This window comes from Carassius auratus, chromosome 5 (genome assembly GCF_003368295.1).
Source record: "Carassius auratus strain Wakin chromosome 5, ASM336829v1, whole genome shotgun sequence".
In the NCBI taxonomy this organism is placed as follows: Eukaryota; Metazoa; Chordata; class Actinopteri; order Cypriniformes; family Cyprinidae; genus Carassius; species Carassius auratus.
In genome coordinates this window covers 9,463,697-9,483,365 of record NC_039247.1, presented here as the reverse complement: position 1 = coordinate 9,483,365, position 19,669 = coordinate 9,463,697, and the positions used below count along the sequence as shown (strand labels likewise).

The 19,669-nt window shown below is 39.8% G+C and overlaps 1 protein-coding gene across 1 annotated transcript in view; it reads left to right on the top strand.

Moving 5' to 3' along the window:
- The window catches only part of LOC113074125 (whirlin-like), a 48,619-nt gene that overhangs the window by 9,880 nt on the left and 19,070 nt on the right, over positions 1-19,669 (top strand). The window contains exons 3-6 of the mRNA XM_026246859.1: positions 5,367-5,585; positions 9,668-9,793; positions 15,026-15,234; positions 16,738-16,777. Of these exons, the coding sequence (XP_026102644.1) occupies positions 5,367-5,585; positions 9,668-9,793; positions 15,026-15,234; positions 16,738-16,777 (594 nt within the window). The remainder of the gene's footprint in view (positions 1-5,366; positions 5,586-9,667; positions 9,794-15,025; positions 15,235-16,737; positions 16,778-19,669) is intronic.

Below are 19,669 nucleotides of genomic sequence, written 5' to 3'. Positions count from 1 at the left end.
GTCGTTTAAGAATTTTGTAAGTAGCCTTATTTTTGGCAATGCAATGTGTAAAAAGACTCTAAGTGTATGCAGTTTTTCCCCTAGGTTGGGGGGGGGGGGATTAACACAGACACAAGCACTTAATATGGAGTCCCACACATGATATGCAGGAAAAAATTGTAAATCGAGGGAATGCAATAGTAATCGTGTGTACGTTTTAGTACAGTGAGGGAACAAATTATTTACAATTTATTTATTTTTTCTTGCATGTCATGTGCGGGGCTCCGTAACTTAAAGGAGTCATGGTGTTCATTTGCAGTGGCGGCTCCTGCCAATTCTCTCAAGGCGGGGGCAAATGTTTGCTCGATTAATGAGGATAGGTCACCCATTCAATTGATAAATTAACAGCTAGTTAAAGATGTAAAGGGAACTGAACTACTATAGTATTAATTAAAAATAAACTGGCATTAGGAATCTGTCTCTTGCTCTCATGTTTCTATATGTGTGTTAACACAATTCAGCAGCAAATGAAGACTGACGCCAGGATGTGGTTTTTCCCAAAAACTTTTTACTTCGATTTCGGTTTAATAAGAAATAATTGAAGTCACATAAATCAATGTTTACACGCCTCACTTATATTACTGCTCATTTATATCACATTCCTCACTTACTTTACACTGCTTACTTAAATTACTCACTTATATTACACTGCTCCCTACTATCCATATGCATCTTTGCTCTTTGTGCTTTTTCACCTTCTCCAAGAGATGATGCATTTCGGAGACACCTGTAGTTGTCCATGCGATGTCTGTCACGCTCTCACGATGGAACAAAATGCAGCGGTAAATTAGCAGAATAAAGCGTCAGCTACTAAAAACCTAGCCTTTTTCTCCCGCTCATACCACGCCCTAGAAAATCCTCGTTTATACGGCTTCCCGCCCTATGTAGATACTTGTTTGCTGTTTACATTTGGTCTTGGTTGTCCTAATTTTTTAATTGCCAATTTATCCTTATTGCTACAACGAATTAATGGTATTTCTTTCAATGACACGATAGAATTAATCTGCGCTGAGGGACTTTCGCCATGATGTCGATCAAGCTCAGTTGACAAAGGCATAGCTGTCCCAGTCTCTTTTTTTCAAATTTGATAAAAATATTAAAGTAGCTTTTCATTTTTTCTTGTTGTTAAAATTCTAAATAGTTTTTAAATATTATTAGATGTCACTGTTCCCACCAGTCATTGCACAAGTTAAGGTTACGCACGATGACGAAAGGGCTAGCCCTCCCGCATCTCATTATTTTGAGATTGCATTGCAGTGCCTGCAGTTTGGAAAAAAATGATATTTGAATGGAAGTCTATGAGAGCACTTGACAGAAATCGCCCAAAAAGGGGCGGTACTACACAAACTACGACTCAATGCTTATTGGACTATTTAGAGGCAGCACAAACAGTCTAGAATAGTGAAAGCTAGTGTAACACTGTGGTTGAATGTAAAAGAAAAAAATCCTTCCCTTTCCTTTGGTGGTGCGTTGCCCAATCGCCCTTTGGAGAAACCATTGTTTCTTTTAATGGCAGCAGTGAATATATTAACTGAAGAATTATTTGAACTGTACATTAAACTAAACATGTAATTTATCCACAAAGTGTGCAGCTTTTGTCACTGCAGTGTATCTTTCTGGGCTTCTGGAAGAACATTTTCAGAGTCTCTTGATATGGAAAGTCAGAAACATCTGGCCCATTTATTGTGATCCGCATGCATGCTGCAAGATTGTCTCCTTGCAGCCTATTGCGGATGTTTGTCTTGACCTGCAAATGCATTAACTGTTAAATGTGATAGCTTAACATATAGCTAAAAGCAGTAAATCCTATTGTGAAAAGTTTGTATTACCCTTTTCATGGTTGAGAAGTCCCTTTCACAATTTAGCTGGGTCAAAACCTGTCATCCGGTGATGGACATTTAATGCTAGTCAGGGGCAGGATGCGCAGCACTTAACACTGTTTCACAGTACTCCGTCTGCAGTTCATATGCGTTGCGTTTTTTTTACACACCTATGTTAACGGATTCCAGCGTTCACACTGCACATGGTTGTGTCCCGTCAGTGTGTTCCAGGAGCGGTGCCTCTGCAGCAGTGCAGTGATCGTTTACATACCGAGCCTATTTTTGCTGTGCTGCATGCTAGGCTGTCCGCGATAGACGGTGTTGACGGTGTAACCGGTTTTAAGCCGTGACACCGGTTACATCACTTTCCCACTGTGACATCATCCCTATTGTCGTTTGGATTTTTGTAAGTATTTGTTATTTTTCTTTAAAATATTTATTTTAATTAAGTGTAAATAATAATTATAATAATTTAGTTTAAAAGAAAGCATAACTATAATTAAAAACTGAATGCAGCTACAATGTTGCCTGCCAAGATCACAGATCAGGATCACCGCGTCATCTCTTCTCCCTGCTGCGACTCATTAAAGAGGAATCAATGGCCCTATCGGATGAGGACGGACAACTGACAGCCAACCTTAAAGCCGGCATCATATCTATTTTAGACGAGAAAAATGAAGCTTTGCCAGAAGCAAGCTGGCAGCTTATGTGATAGACCAGTGGTTCTCAACCTGAAGCACTTGAAGGCAGCATAATAACTCTGGAGCTACAGGTAAAAATGGCATCACAACAATACTGATGGGGCACTAAACATAGTCCCTTCAATTGTAGCTGTGAAAAAAGTGGCAGACTGGAAAAATATAAATACAATCGTGTGCCATCTCTGTGTATAAAATATATGAAGGAGTTTGAATTTTGATTTATCTGAATACAGGGTAAATTATGAATGGATTTCAATGACGAAAGATACCTTTTAGCACCATAATGGTGTCATTACAGCATCTACCAGCAGGGCAAACATTTTTACGCTAACTAGCCAAATTTTAACCCTTTTTGTTATAATCTTTCCATCGTTTTTATTTTTAAATTCTTTTACTGTCATCTTATAGAGATCGCGACTGTGGTGGCAGATTTGCATTTCATTAGAATGAATAAGCAGACCCGTCCATGTTAAAGGCTGTGAGTGTGAGGTCATTGTTTATTAATTGCCAACTGTGTCACCACTCATTATGTCCAGGTCAGAACAGGTCTCAGTTGGCATCTGGTCAGGTAGGAGTGTGGAATAGGATTTTTACATGTTCTTATCCAAAGAAGAGGCTAAGTCTGCTAAGGCTCAGCATAGAAATGTCAGGTGTGTCCTTTGCCTCTGTGATGAAGAGACACTGGCTTATGGTTTATTCACTAAAGCCCTGTCAGACACCCTCATTTTCCCTCTCACTCTCTCTCCTATCTGCCTACATCTCCATGTTTTTTGCTATTTCGAGTATTACTTTCTCTCTGAAGCTTGAAGAATTAGTTCAAACTGGTGACTTAGTTCTGTGAGGCTGTGATTGCATCCCTTTTTTTGGTAACGCCTCCAAGTGTCTTCAAGCAGCTCCTGATTACTTGAATGGTGAAACATTCATAATAACTTTCCATAATAAAATCTGTCAATTATGATGTTGTTTGGTATGCCTTTTTTATGTTTTTGAAAGAAGTCTCTTTTGATCACAAAGGCTGCATTTATTTGATCAAAAAATTATTACAATATTATTAACTGTTATAAATGTAAATATATTTAAAATGTAATTTATTCCAATGAAGGCAAAGCTGAATTTTAATATTATATAATATTATTATTTTTATTTATTTTGATCTTTTAAAAATCATTCTTATATGCCTGTTTGGTGCTCAAGAAATGTCTTTTAATTAGCAATGCTGAAAACAGTTGTGCTGCTTAATATTTTAACTTTTTTTCCCCTCTGCATCCTTTCATGAAAACAGTAACTATATCCAGCCATTCAAACACTCTAATCTTCTTGAATGGGAAATTACTGAAATATCCAAAATTGCTCCACTTGCATAAATCAGGCACAATTTGATATTGTTTGATATTGTATATTGTGCTGCTTTAGCTCAAATCACTCAAAAACAAAAAAAACAAAAACATTTTAAGCTTGATGTAGCTGTAATGCTTATTCATATTCTAGAGCAAACAAACAGGTGATTGGCACTTTAGACAGTATTTTCATTCCTACAGTCACCATATTGAGCATTGCTTTGCTTATTTACTGTAAGTTGGTCTACAGCTGCCATATTTAGCGATACTTCTTTCTCTTTCAAATATATTCGAGTAGTACGTCTCCTCTCCTTATAATGGCTCTAGTAAGGTTAACTAGTTCAATGTATGAGGTTTGGCGAAATGACGAATCTGTGGGACATCTGAAAAGCCTGTTATTTTAGAAAACATTTTTTGAACCCTCTTAAACTTTCTCAAGATAGAATACTGTGACTCACCCGTTGGACATCCACACAACACTGAGTCTCTCCTATTCTATCTCTCTTACTTAATGGCTATAAACTCCCCACATACTGTCTGTTATGTAAGATATCTGCTCAGTAGCTCTACTAGCTGTCCGTGCTGTTGTTTTTGCACACTGAGGTGTTGTTATGTAGCTGACAACATTTGGTCAAGTGCTCCATTCAGAGGCTGCAGATGAAACTCTCCGCACAGGTTGGTGCTCGTATTTTTAGCTCCCTGCCTACCTTTTCTCAAAAGTGTTTGTGTGAGCGGTTTTAAAGTGGGACACACATCCCATTGTTCATAACTCATGCAGCAACAGAAAAAGCAACACTGAATGTGTCGTTCCGCTCCAATTAAACATTTATGTAGATCCAAGTAAATGACCAACATGGGTGCTTCTCTGTGAGCGAGAGGGATTTCATTCACTTGCATGGGTCTGGCTGTTCATACATTTATGCCAGTGAATGTTTTTTTATCTTGTTTGAGAAGCATTATGAGGATCAGCATGTTCTATATATGTCTCTTATTTTTGTATTACTTCCTTTTTGTCTTGATCATTTGAAGTCAGTGTCAGCGAGCTTCTCCAAAGAGAATCTGTGGTTATTGTTCATATTCTGTCTGTAGTACTGACTCAGGCAACCCTGCTTTTCTTTTTATTCTCTTTCTTCCTATCCTCCTCTGTCTGCTTTGAGGAAGCCCAAACACAGAGTTGCATGTCCAAAAGTCGGAAGTACTTCCAAGTGATTTGATCCAACCTTTCCAAGGGACTTTCTGCTCAGTACAGATTAACAATATTAACTGATAACTTATATATTATTAATATACAGTATAGCACATCCCTATAATGACTGATTTGGAGACAAGATTTAAGATTTCTATGTGCATATGAAGAAACAGAAATATCTTTGAGAGAGAGAGACAATTATTTATTTAATCATGTCCTCTTCACCCCTTTTTTGTTCCCTCCTTTCTTGTCCTCATTCTTGTCTGTTTTCCCTTCACAGGTATTGAAAGGTTCTAAGAAGCTCGCCATGTCGGTTTGTTCTATGGGATGGATCCCAGGTGGTTACGTAACCAATCACGTGTACACATGGTTGGACCCTCAGGGTCGCAGTGTGTCCCCACCACAAGACTTGGTGGAGCAGCGTGGTTCAGGAGGAAGACACTCGGACATCCTACAGCATTGCCACACACCCATTCGGCAAGAGGGTGCTGAGAAGAAGGTGACTGTAAACGAGCGTTCGTGATGACAGATTGATTGGAAATTAAGCAATTTCAAATTCAGAGTGATGTTTTAAAGTGCTAAAAATCTGTGGTTTTTCCCTCTACTTGTTATGTCAATTAGTTTATTTATATTGAAAATGACAGCTCTAACGAGTGTAGAAATAATCATAATTCCTCAGTGATTCCTCTCTGCTAACTGCAAACCAGCTCTGCAGGATTTTTTCCTTTTTAGGTGCATTAATACACATACACACACGCATTCATCAACTTTCCACAGTATGCCCTCTCACAACTTCATCCCATATTCTGCCTCTTCAACTAAAAACACCCAAAACACAGCAGTTACCAGTCACAACACTGTCGACAAGGTCTGAAAGGTCCAAAATAGTTGCCACTAAATGTACTAAACAACATCTGTCATTACTCTATTCACTGTCAAATTTGACCTCTGTTCAAAATGTATCGTCAGAGTTATTTTTTTGTCTATGTAGCATCTTCACATATGTGCAATGCTCCCTGCATTGAGCCAGAAAAGTGAAAATAGGAGGAGAAAAATCACAACTGATAAGATTTGTATTATGTTAAAACCAGCTATTAATAATATTGTTAGAGAGACACATGTATGGGACATATTTATATATTATCTATGTTTAATAACAAAAAAAATTTTTACAAAGAATGCGAAATAAGTTTCTTAATTCACTCATAACTGGCAGAGGTGGCAAAAGTTGATCTTAACTGCTTATAAAATTAAAAAAAAAAATCCATAAATTCGAACACAGAGATTGTAATATCTAATCTCCAGACAATGGTTAATTCAACAACAAAAACTATTTGTTTTTAAGATTTGATTATGGATGACTCAAGGTAGCACGAATTACAGGCACTGACAGTGATCTATATGTTTTGGATGGAGGCAGTGGAGCATGTTAGCTGCAGAGATTCTTTAGCGGCGGTCTGTGCTGTTTTGACTCGGATGTGGGGCTGCTGAAAAGAGTATTTCAGGCACGCTTTGAGCCTGGCTCACCTGAAATGCTCTCTATGTCAGTGTGATTGATTTGACCCATTTGAACTATCATCTAAAGTTGAACTAGCCAAATCCATACTACACATTTATCACACTATGTGTAATGCATGAGGAATGAATAAGGGTGTTTGTTTACTAAAATATGTCTATACATGTACCTGCAGAGCTGACCTTTAATGTCATGAGACAGCTATGAATTCTTACTAGAATTACATGTATCATGTCAGTTAAACCAATCAGACAAAACTTTAAAGGGGGGGTGAAATGCTCTTTATCACACAATATCCTGTTAATCTTGAGTACCTATAGAGTAGTACTGCATCCTTCATAACTCCAAAAAGTCTTTAGTTTAATTATATTTATAAGAGAAAGATAGTCTGTACCGATTTTACCCAGAAAACCTGAGCGACTGGAGGCGTGACGTGTGAGCGGAGCTAAAGAATCACGAGCGCGAGTAGGATTTTGCGTTGAGAGCATGTGGAAACTGTGACATTACTGTGAGGAAAAAAACATCATCCAAAACAAACCATGGCTAACAGTCAGATTCAGCCGTACATTTATGATCCAGAATCAGATCCAGAGGCTGAAATTTAACAAGAGCAGCAGAATCAACGACTACAGCAGGACGTCTCTATGTAGTATGTATTGAAACTGTATATATTTGCTTAGCGGTTTTGGAAAATTAGTAAGTTCCACTTTATGTCGTACTTATTTATTTTTTTTTATAATTTTTTTTTTAAGGTGTACATGTGGAAAGTGCAGTTTGATGACAACATCGCATGTTGTTTACTTGATGTGCTTACGCGGCGATAGCTAAGTTAACAACACAGAGATATTTGAAGCAGTTTTACTCACTGACTGCGGTTCCAACACATGTGACCCTTTTTCGTTGGGACTGCATTATCCTTAAGAAATAAACGATGTGCAAATCCGGCGTCAAACTGGGCCTTGTTTGTAAAACAAGCATCTTCGAAATGCAGGGAACAAACACAAACACTTGCACAACTCCGTTGATGCTCTGTAAAAATAAAGTCCATCCACTGGTCCCTTAATGCTGTTTTTTTTTTTTTGGTAATCTGTGCAGGGTTGTCTTGCCCTGGCAACCAAAAACACACTTCTTTTGTGACATGTCGGTCTCTCGCTCTGATCAGTGAATGTCTCTGCTCTGCTCTACGGGAGCGCGCGCTCTTCCGGCAGACGTGCACATAAAAGATCAAACCCACAGTCAAACCCATAGAAAGGTAAACAGCTTTATTTTATTTGTTGGTAATTGTTCATCAGGGTTTAGATCAGATGCCGCAGTGGTGCCACATTTATTGGTATTTTATTCAGGTTGTACACACTAGAATCCTGATGGATGGTTGATTCAATTTATAGTCGCCTCCTCTTCATTACCTCAGCATTTTCCTTTAGTAATGGGGCGTCCATAATGATGAGCAAAATGAAGTGTCCAACCACAGACTCAACTAGGGGGTTAAATATCCCACCCACTAACTAATGTCGTAAATTTCTATATACTTGCTGCTTTGAAGGTGTGTCTGTAAAATGTGCAGCAGTGTGGCTATAAGCACCATTCACACATCAGTTTCAAAATACCAGTCAGTTCTGTGACATCATCATTAACCCGAAATGGCCTCTAAATGGCTGCACCTCCCGGTGTTTTAGTAAACATGGAGGGGTATGCAGTCAATGTTTTTGTTGATATTTTCATTTAGACATTATATTAGATGACTTTAGAAATTTCTTTGACATCCGTAAATAGTGCAGAGAAAATGTGTCATCTGCGTCAGAATTTTAGAATTTCATAACCCGAATTAAGCACGTTGAAGCTCTCGCTCTGGTTGATGTGTGCACATGCTGTTCCAGGAGAAGTGCCCATACAAGGAATTCCGCCCTTCATGATGTCATTGTACAAAACTAGGGTTGGGTATCGATTGGGTTTTATACGTTACCAGTGCCATTTCGATACTTTTAAAATGGTACCGGTGCCTTAACGGTGCCTGAACCGATACTTCTATCAAAATAAATAAATAAAAGCCTAAAAAGGATAACATTAAAGAAAATTAAAAAGATTTAAAATAAATCCATAGTATTCACACGCTCCTTGGATGCTCTCATTTACCATGCTGCCCTTACTCTAAGGCTAATAACTTTATTTCACGATCTGGGTCATTATTTAATATAAAACCACATATAATGTTTCTACTGTATCTCTGTCAATCTGAAAACAGACTGCCTAAGAATAAGACTTTTGCACAGTATTGTATGTATAAAGTACGTATAATTAGATTAAGTATATTCAAATAAGTACAATTAAAGTATGCCTTCATATGTGTTAAGGGCTAGATTTTCACTGGAGGAAACAGCTGCGTTGTGTTGAGCAGTGAACAGAGCTCAAACTTTACAGCAGACGGGAAACCGACTGCTCCCTCGTGACCTTTTGTATACTGTATTTATGGCAAAGAACTGCACAGATACATATATTCAAGTGATCTATTGATAAACACACCGTGTGTCCTCTGTTTCAGTTTGAATCCATTCGCGCTGCTCTGCTGCGTTCTGCAAATCGAAGAGCTTGCTGAAAGACAGAGAGTAGACAGGCCTGCCGCCATTTTCATATGGAATTTAAGCGGACTGACTCTGAGGCGATCGCGAATTTGAGTATTACAGTTCATGGAGCTAAATGCTATAGCCCCACTAAAAAATAGCCTAGCAACACCCATGTGTCTTGTGTACATTTTGGAGAACCAGGACAAATATTTCAATCGATCCCTCAGGCTTTTAAGAGGCACCGAAATGAAGCACCGAAATCTGCGTTCTTATTTGGTTCGGTGCCTTATTCGGTTCCATATTCAAAACCATTTGGGCCACAATATTTTTATTTGTTGAGCATCAATTAAATTGTCGCCTTTAAATTGTTTTGGAAATTTTTTTGTATTTGCTAGACAATTTATTAACAGACACAGTCTCTATAGTATGATATCTATGTGAAGGGGTCTCTGTGTGCTGAGAATTAACTTATGTGTGTAACAAATGTGTGTGTTCTCTCTCCAGGTCAATATCTCACTGGATGATGGGCGATCTCTGGGTTTGATGATCCGAGGTGGTGCTGAGTATGCTCTGGGCATCTATATCACCGGAGTGGACCGAGGGTCTGCTGCAGAGTACAGCGGATTAAAGGTAAAATATCTTTTGTTTGAGAACTTGGCAAATATTAGACTATTTGAGAGCCCACTTTAACTTTATTACAATGATTGGTGCCTCGACTCACACGTGACCCAATTGCTTGAGACAAGTCTTTATTTCTGTCTAAATTACACCCTAGTGTCTTTTATGGATGGGAGCAGTGTGCAGTGATTTGTTAATAAGATTGCTAGAAGTCATCAGTCAATCAGTGATTCAGTCAGTCAGTGATTCATCAATGATGTCAGTGAAAATAGCTCATTTACTGGGCGCAAAAATTTACATGCCACCTGAAACCTGACAGGAAAGTTAATCATGTTTGAAACTACAAGTCATTATGTTTTGACTGGAAATATACTTCACCTGTTTGCTTAAAATGAACACAAATGGTTTCAGACATGTTTGCATCTGATTTATTTTTTTTGAAAGTGGCCAAAAGTTTTCCTGAGGTTCGGCATGACTGCATTTATTGTGTCTAACTAAATTTATGATGTGCGTATATTGGTTGAGATTCCCCCTGCCAAACAAAAAGATGTAGAAACAAAGTGGCGCTAAATCCAAAGCTGGCCTCATAAAAGACTGAGTGAGCTCTTAACATTTTGGCATCATTCCATGGACAGAAAGATGAAAGATGTTTCCTCTTTCTCCAGTCAGTTGGAGAACGGCCGTGTAGGCTTTTTGGAAAATATCACACGCCTGTGTCTTCATTATAGCATCAGTCTGCTTGAATCTATTGAGATTAATTGTTTGTAATAATCAACCCTTTGTGTTTAATTTTTACATTTAAAAAATATATATTTTTATTTCACATCCTCCTCATTCTCTGTCTTATAACGTTTTGTGCTTGGGTTATTCAGTGATTGGGCTTCAGCAACTACCTATGCTCCACAGAGACAGATTAATATTGTACATTATATTTTTGGTAATGCAGCTCCGTGGTTCTGCATGTCCACAACCATACATTTGTATTCTCATCGCTTTGTTGCATTGCAAAAATATTAACAAAAGGGTTGATTTGTAATGGTCTCATGTCAGGGCTGGTGTTTTCTTTTGCTGGTGATAAAAAGTCAGACATTTGTTATGATAATTTTAGTGAGACAACGTACACTGAGTTTTGTAGAATTTTTTTCAGGATGCCGATGATATAAGATCTGGTATCTGGACTGAAATGACTAGGATCACTCAAAAGAGAAATGTGAAGATTTTTGACGGAGGAAAGATGATTAGGTAAAACATCTATAGACCAACAGGGTCCAGATTTATTTGGTTGGAGGGGAGACACCTCCTGTCACCATAGAAAAATGCCATCTGTGTTACATTTGCATTTGTCAGGCAGAAGACAATTAGGGAAGAGAACATTTGGTTTGTGATTATACACTTTTGTCTGCTGATATTAACAGCTTATGAAAATTTAAAAAAAGCATTGCATACATAATTGCACTTACAGTAGCTTTCTCAGAAGTTACTCTAAAATGTCCCCACTTTTTCCATTTAATAGCATACCGTGGCCTAATGGTTAGACAGTTGGACTCGTAACCCAAAAGTTGTGGGTTTGAGTCTTGTACCGACATGGATTGGGGGGTACACAGCACTTTCACCTTCATTACCACGCCTGAGATGCCCTTGAGCAAGAACCCCAAACTGCTCCCTGGGTGCCGCAACATAAATGGGGTTGTGTTCACGGTGTGTGTGTGTGCACTTTGGATGGGATAAATGCAGAGCACTAATTCTGAGTATGGGTCACCATACTTGGCCACATGTCACGTCACTTCATATTGCAATCAGTTATGAGTGTTTCCCTGAGGTGGATTTTGCTGTATTACAAGAACACATAAATTTACTAAGCTCAACAGTGTTCTGTGGGATGCAAAACTGTTGCCATACTGCTCTAATAGAGAGCGGTGGTTGCAATGAGGAGATGAAGGATTGTCTACTTGTTGTTTTACGAGAAGCTTTTTATTTTGCTCTCTTTATAATGGTTTGGTGCTTCTTCAATTGGACCTCTCATCAGTGGACCAGAAGTTCCACTCAAGAACTCCTCTAAACACCAGTCTACTCTCTGTTTGTGTGTGTCTTAATCAAAAGATTTATTGGGTGAGTGTGTTTATGTGACTATAGTATGCGATGACCTGTGTAAAATTTAGCATGCTATTAAAGACAACGTGTTGTTTTAAAAATTTTAATAATGAGATTTTATTTTGTCACTGCTCTGAAGCATCAATAATTTTTTTTAATATTATCTGGAAAATAGTTACTTTTGACAGCACATCTTTTTACTTCCCACTTAATATAACTTATATGTTATAGCTATTTATTTGATACAGTAAAAATAGTACAATTTTGGAATATGATTACAATTAAAAAGAACCATTTTACACTTTAATATATTTTATGCATGTGATGGGTGATTTGCTGATTAGGTGCTCAAGTAAAATGTATTATTATCAGCAATGTTGAAAACTTTCTAAAAGGATTATTTGATGAATAGATATTTCAGAATAGCATTTGTTTTAAATAGAATATTTGTTTGTTTTTAAGATTCTAATAGTCTTTAGTGTCATTTTTGATAAATTGAATGTAGCAAAAATGTCAAATTATATATAAAGTTTGTGTTAAGTAAAAAAGCAGTGTTCCTCAGTGAAGGCCACATTTTCCACAAAGTTTTGGATCCTCCTATCACCTAGCTCTTGTGCAGATAGGGCTTCCTTTCCTAAAAACCCTTTCTCTGTCTGCTGAATTCAGAGTCATTTAGATTAAACTTCAGTTGTGCTGGAGGTAAAACTGACTGATGGCTCGGCATCTGTCCCATCTGTGTAGCTCAGCACTGGGTCTAATTAATGTCCATTCCCCTTGGAGATGAGCTGGGCTCACCTGGATCTGTGGCAGATGTCTATCAGACACATTTATCTGTTCCTCACAACTGCTGGTGTCCAGCACAGCTGTAGCTGACAGGTGGATGTGTGAGGCCTGTGCAGTGTGTTTGTATATTGACGGAGTGACCTGAATCCTGCCTCTGGTTTAATAACTTTGTCTGAGTCTTTTATTATTGTTTCTTTTAGACCCATCTGGAGAACACAAAAAGCATCCGAGGATGGAAATAGAGCTGCAAAATGACCTAGTGAGAAGCCTCACAAGAACTTATATGGGTCATGTTTATAGTCCAGCAGAGTTATTGCTCCTTATGGTATTTCAGTCTTCATCTGGGACAGATCCAAGCTCTCATAATAAGTCATACATGAAAATCCCATTTGTGTATAGGGATTTATTAGAGTGCATAAAGGAAAATGGAGCAAGATTAAACTTGCTTTCTTTTAATGGATGCAGTTGCTTTATATACTGTATAACACAGACCGGCCCAAAATTGTCAGAATTGTTGCATTTTCTGTACAACTAATTTTATCCAACTTGTCTAAAAGTAATTTTTAGTAGATGTATGAAGTCCCCTCAATTTTACAAACATTAAGTGATGTACCAGAGGTTTAGTCATACCGTTTACAATGGATACTAACATCTTAGATGTCTTTTTCTTTTTTTTAAATAGTATATTTAATAATTGAGTGAATGTATGATTTATAATAATTAAATGCATTTTCATTTTTATGTCCTTTATTTATTGATTTTAACTTAAATGTCTAATAAAAAAATTCTGGAACACAGTTTATGTGTATAGTTAACATTCCATTGCACTCTTGTCATGTTTTAGTGCTTTTATTGTAACTGTGTAGGTCTATTTTGAAAATGCATTTGAACATGTAATGCATGTCTCATTGTGTTTATTTGAATGTTTTATCTGCATATGCTCTTGAACATGTGTGTTCTACATGTATTATGTTAGTGTTGATTTTCCCCAAAGGGTTAATAAAGTATAAAGTCATGTAGGGATATTAGAGGAGAGTGGGATGAAGGGACGACAGAATGGTGGAGAAAGTTGTGTAATGGTGCAGAGGGTGGAGGAATAGTCAGTAAAGGATAAAGGGATGGAGAGCGCACCAGAGCATTGAAGAGTGTGATAAAGGGGAAGAAATGTTGGTAGAAAGAATGCCAGTGGTTTTCCTTCTGAGTAAATGAAAGATCCTTGAGTTCCTACAGCTTATAAATCACCCTCTCTCTTTCTCTCTTTCACTATCCCTCTCTCTACTCCAGTGAATTATAGTGCGTTCTGGCTGCTGACTCCACTGCATGAAGAACATTTGCACATAGAGGAAGAAACAGACACACATCCATAACTTATTTCTCTTTTGCTGAGGAGAACAAAACGATGAAAAAGTCTGTGTTCAGGATGAGTCTTGATGCATCACAGCCTTGAAATACATGAAATAATACGCTGTCATACAACAGACTGTGGAGAAACAAATTGACACTAAATAGTTACAGAAATGCTGTATTTAGTGCTGACTATGTCCCTGAAATGGAACCATTACTCAATATACAGTATTCCAGCCTCATCTGTATGTCAGTGGAGATGTATGTTGTAGATTTTAAAAAATAGTTCAGCCATGAAAATCTTGTCAAATAATTTTTCAAGAATGTTTCTTGAGCTTTTTTTAGCAGCCGTTTATAGTGACCACATCTGTCAGTTGCTACAAAAATAGCAGTGTACACATGAGGGTGAGAAAATAATGGAATTTTAACTTTTGGGTAAACTAATACATTTCTGAAGTGGTAATATTGAGATGTGAGATGATTTAGTCACAGTAAAACAATAGTGTTATAGTCATTGATTGTTGTCCCACTCTGCTGAACTGCTCAGAGAGTTTTTCATGAATTATGTTCATTGCATTGATTTGCAGAACATCAATATTCTGCTATTGCCGATTAGGTTTAATGAGAATAGATTAAGCTCTTTTATTTGTAGCGTGTAACTGAATAAATCCCAATGCTCCTCTTTCTCTTCAATGTCTACTCCCTCACTTCCTCTGTCAGTCTGTTACTGAGGAAATATGGAAACGGGACAAATGACATTCATAACTGACTATCTGCCACAGTTTGCTACAACAAATGTTCTGGCAATACAGCTGAAATTATTTCATGTATGAATCATGCTGAATGGACAGCTTATTTATCAGTTATCAGGCGTAATTGAAATCTCTACGTGTGAATTTGCTGTCAGCTCTTTCAAGCAGGTTTCTGCGTGGGCTCTGTGTTGTTGTGCCATGCATTGTTGCGTTTCATTTCATCTTATCTGGAGAGTCAGATGTCTGAATTCTCTCTCTGTCTACATCTTTGTAGGTAGGGGATCAGATTCTGGAGGTCAATGGACGTAGTTTCCGGAGCATTTCTCATGACGAGGCAGTGCAGATCCTGAAGAATTCCCGCCACATGCTAATGACCATAAAGGATGTGGGGCGGCTGCCCCATGCACGCACTGTGGTGGATGAGACCAAATGGATTCCCAGTGCACAGATCGCAGAGAGCTCGGCCAATAGCAACTCCCAGAGGTGATTCATTTAAAGCCAAAGTATGTCAGTCATATGACACCAAAATTGAACTGTATAACCAATTGCAAACTATAACACTATCGGCCAGTGTTGATGTGTTGGGCTGTCTTGCCATGTTTTGATGGAGCGATAGTATGAACTTTTCCTCAGATGTTTCCCCTAAATTCCTTAGGAGAAGTAAATTACATAAAGACAGACATTTACTGACATACAATGAGAGTATACAGCCATAAAAATGTTGATGGCATAGACCAGATAATGGTTTTGGAAGAATTTAAATAAAAATGTTTGATTCATATTGTCTTTGGTTTTTGAATGAAGTCTCAGAGTGTGTGAGATTGTTTCTAGGTAGGACAATGTAAATATTTAAAAGAATGTGATTTTTCTTTCCCGTATATTCTGAAACCTATAACCTACTGTATATCCAATATATGCTGATTCCCTTAGATATGCCTTGCTTTCTTCTCTTTCATTCACTTTCATTTTGTAAAAAAAAAAAAAAAAAAAAAATTAAAACACTGTAATATAGTGATACTTGGTGGGAAAAAGGTTGCAATTTGCGATAGCATATTAGGAGGTGAAATAACAATCGATGTGACTATTTCCTTCTGCATGCTGAAATCTACTTTAAGAGTCACTCATTTTAATAGGTGATTATGAAATACAATTATTTGAACTAACAGTGTTTAATGATCCCTTACTTAATGTAATTTAGACAATTATGTGGAAAATTCATTTATTTATTTCCATTACCGTAATAGCTTCACTTTATGCAATATTTCAGTATTCCTCTGAAATTCGGTTGTGGTCTCGCTCTTTTATTATATTATTCTCAGGTCAGTAAATCCAGTCATACAGATAGTGGGTTTGAAAGAGAGTTTCTAAACATAGCAGTGAGATGATGCAGATGCTAATGCAGATGCTGTTGTTGGAAGACGTGCCTTAGGCAGTGATGGTTAAAATGTATGTATGACATGCTAGTGGGATGACAGTAGCACTGACTCACAGTCTCGCTTGCTCTCTCAATGGTCCAAATGGGAATGGGCTGATTAGGATCTCTAGAGGGTGTGCTCATTTCTAAGTGCTCCTCTGGAACCTGGCAAGGTCACTTTTAGTTCCACACTTCATTAGTCTTGTATTCTGAGGTGCATTTTGATTACTGTTGCTCAGATTTCTTTTTGCATCCACTATACATGTACTTTTCTCATGAAAAAAGTACTAGTATTACAATATTAATTATTAATGTCCATTCTGAGCTACATTTTTTCCCCTGTTTTGTTGATTAAAAATTTTGATTCAATATGTGGCCAGTTAGCTATTCTTTTGTTGATAAGAAAAGAGAAACCGTGGAGTGATATGCCATGAACAACAGTTAAATATCTCACTACTAAATGGCTCATTGAGACAGACCCTATTAGAAACAAAGTATTGCAGAGGGTCTTGTCATAATAAAAGTTGTCAGTTTATGTACTATACAAAATGTATTTATTTCTCTCCTTACAGTGTTCTGTCTGTTGATGTTGGACCAGGAAGTTCAGGAAAGGTAAGGTACAAAATGCAATTGACATTGAATTGTTTTGATTTCATTTAAGCATCCAGGGTCAAAGTTATCTTTAATATGTCTTACCAAATGTTTTTAATGGTTTTCTTACCAAGTAATGCATCCAAGAAATAAGAATAGAAAAAGCTGATATTATTTATTGGCTCCACATCATATTCTTTTGCTGTCTACCCATAGATCAAATCACTCAAGCTTTTTAGTGTGCAAATTGAGTAAACACCGCTATCTCAGAGTAAACACACTATAAAAGCAAAAAAAAAAATTGTGTTTGTATTGTGTCTATGGCTGCTAACCGTGTGTTTACCCATTACCACACATTATACAGCCTATTGTGTTTGGATGTTTTATCTGATGGTTGTTAAAAGATTGTCTTTGCACAGCTGTAATGCTGTGATCTCTCCCTAACTCTGACACATCACTCAATTACTGAGTGCAAAGGACAGCTCTGTGCCGAGAGACATCAAGCTGCTCTGATTGTGTGACGTGTCCGTCTCATCTGCTGAAGACAGCGAGGAACGCTTGCATCCTGCTGGGCAAATCAAAGCTCTCTTAGGGCTTGAGTGGCCTTCTCTGAACTGTGGAGCACACATGATGTTTATCCACATGGTTGGAGTTACAGTTTATCCAGGGTGACTAAAGAATGGTTAGAGTACCCTGTGGAAGAGAAGGCAACAGGGAAATTGCTGCATATGCCATTTTTTTGTATTATTGTCACTTATTTAGTTCAATCTTCCAACCTAAAAATTAGCTTTTGAAGTGAATTGCTTTGTTTACTTGAAATGATTATGGAGTTTGATGTCAGGTGCCAGGTGTCAGGATCTTGGCAAGGAGGAACTCAGGTGCAGACAGGATTTACAACACAAACAGGTTTATTCACAAAAAGGGGAAAAATAAAAACCCACGAGGGGGAAAACAAGGGCTAGGGTAAACACTAAATAATTCTACAAAACACAGTAAACAAGGTAAACAAAGACTGAACACTAACTACTAACAAACACTCACTGCAGGACAAAAGACTTCGAGGAGTTTCAAGGACAAGGTACAATCACGAATGATGAACACATATGAGGTACACAAATCACAATGAACCGACGCAAGACAGAGCACACTAGGAAAGCTAAATAGGGGGAACAATCAAGACACGACAGGTGGCACAGATGGGACAATCAAGACACGACTAGGTTAACAAGGGGGGCGGGGCAAGGGAACGAGACAACACAAGCACATGGCCCAAAGGCAAGGCCATGTGCTTGTACACAAAACACGGGTCTGTCATGATCCTGCCTCAAGACTAGGAAAAATCAAGGACACGAGGGCAGAATCATGACAGAACCCCTCCCTTAAGGAGCGGCTTCCAGACGCTCCTCAAGGGAACATCAAACACGAGACATGACTGACATGACGGACTGGGACACCGACACAAACCAACAAGACATGACAAATAATAACAAAGGCAGACATGAATACACGACGGCAGGGTTAGGGTGACAAATCAAAAAAAACAAACAGGGAAGGGGAGGAGGCGGGACCACAAAGTTCATGGGGGACAGACCAGGGTGAGTGGGTGGGGCAGGAGTTTTAGGAGGACAGGACGAAGGCTGACGACGGGGGGTACGGGCAGGTCTGGGTGGTGAGGGGCGGGGAGGGGTCTCGGGACAACTGACAGGGGACATGATAGGAGCAGACAAGGGACGCGGGGCAAGACTTACGGGACGCGGGGAGACGACAGCTGGACACGGGGGGACAACATCTACTAGACACGGGACGACAACATCTACTGGACACGGGACATCTACGGGACACGGGGCAACATCTACTGGACACGGGGGGACAACAGGACACGGGACATCTACGGGAGACGGGGCCACATCAACAGGATACATGACTTCATCAGCAGGACATGGGGCAACACTCACGGGACACGGGGAGACGACATCTACGGGACACGGGGAGACGACATCAGGACACTCGGGATTTCTGGGGACAGGGTCTGAGGACAAGACAGGACTGACGGGGACTTCTAGGATACGGACAAGACTAGACAAATAATCTGAAAAGGCTTTAGCCGCTAAGACAATTGGCATCTCCTTACGAGATGAGACACACTGTACTAAAGTCCTTGCTGCAGAGTCGGCCGCGGCACTCTCCTGCGCTCTCACGACTGCCGACTTGCATACTGCCCTCTTCTTTGCCGGCTCGGGCACGCCAGCGCTCACCGCTGCTGGCTCGGGCACGCCCACCGCTGCTGGCTCGGGCACACCCACCGCTGCTGGCTCGGGCACACTCACCGCTGCTGGCTCGGGCACGCTCACCGCTGCTGGCTCGGGCACGCTCACCGCTGCTGGCTCGGGCACGCTCACCGCTGCTGGCTCGGGCACGCTCACCGCTGCTGGCTCGGGCACGCCCACCGCTGCTGGCTCGGGCACGCCAGCTCTCAACGCTGCTGGCACGGGCACGCCAGCTCTCAACGCTGCTGGCACGGGCACGCCAGCTCTCAACGCTGCTGGCACGGGCACGCCAGCTCTCAACGCTGCTGGCACGGGCACGCCAGCTCTCAACGCTGCTGGCACGGGCACGCCAGCTCTCAACGCTGCTGGCACGGGCACGCCAGCTCTCAACGCTGCTGGCACGGGCACGCCAGCTCTCAACGCTGCTGGCACGGGCACGCCAGCTCTCAACGCTGCTGGCACGGGCACGCCAGCTCTCGACGCTGCTGGCACGGGAGGAGACAGGGTCACAGGACCGGCAGGCCCCCTCTTCCTCCTCTTCCTCCTTGGGCGCGGTGCAGAGGCCACAGCTGGGTCAGAGGCGGGTTGGGGGAGTTTGGTCTCGGGCAGGGCAGTCTCGGACGCCGAAGACTCAGAAGTTGACTCC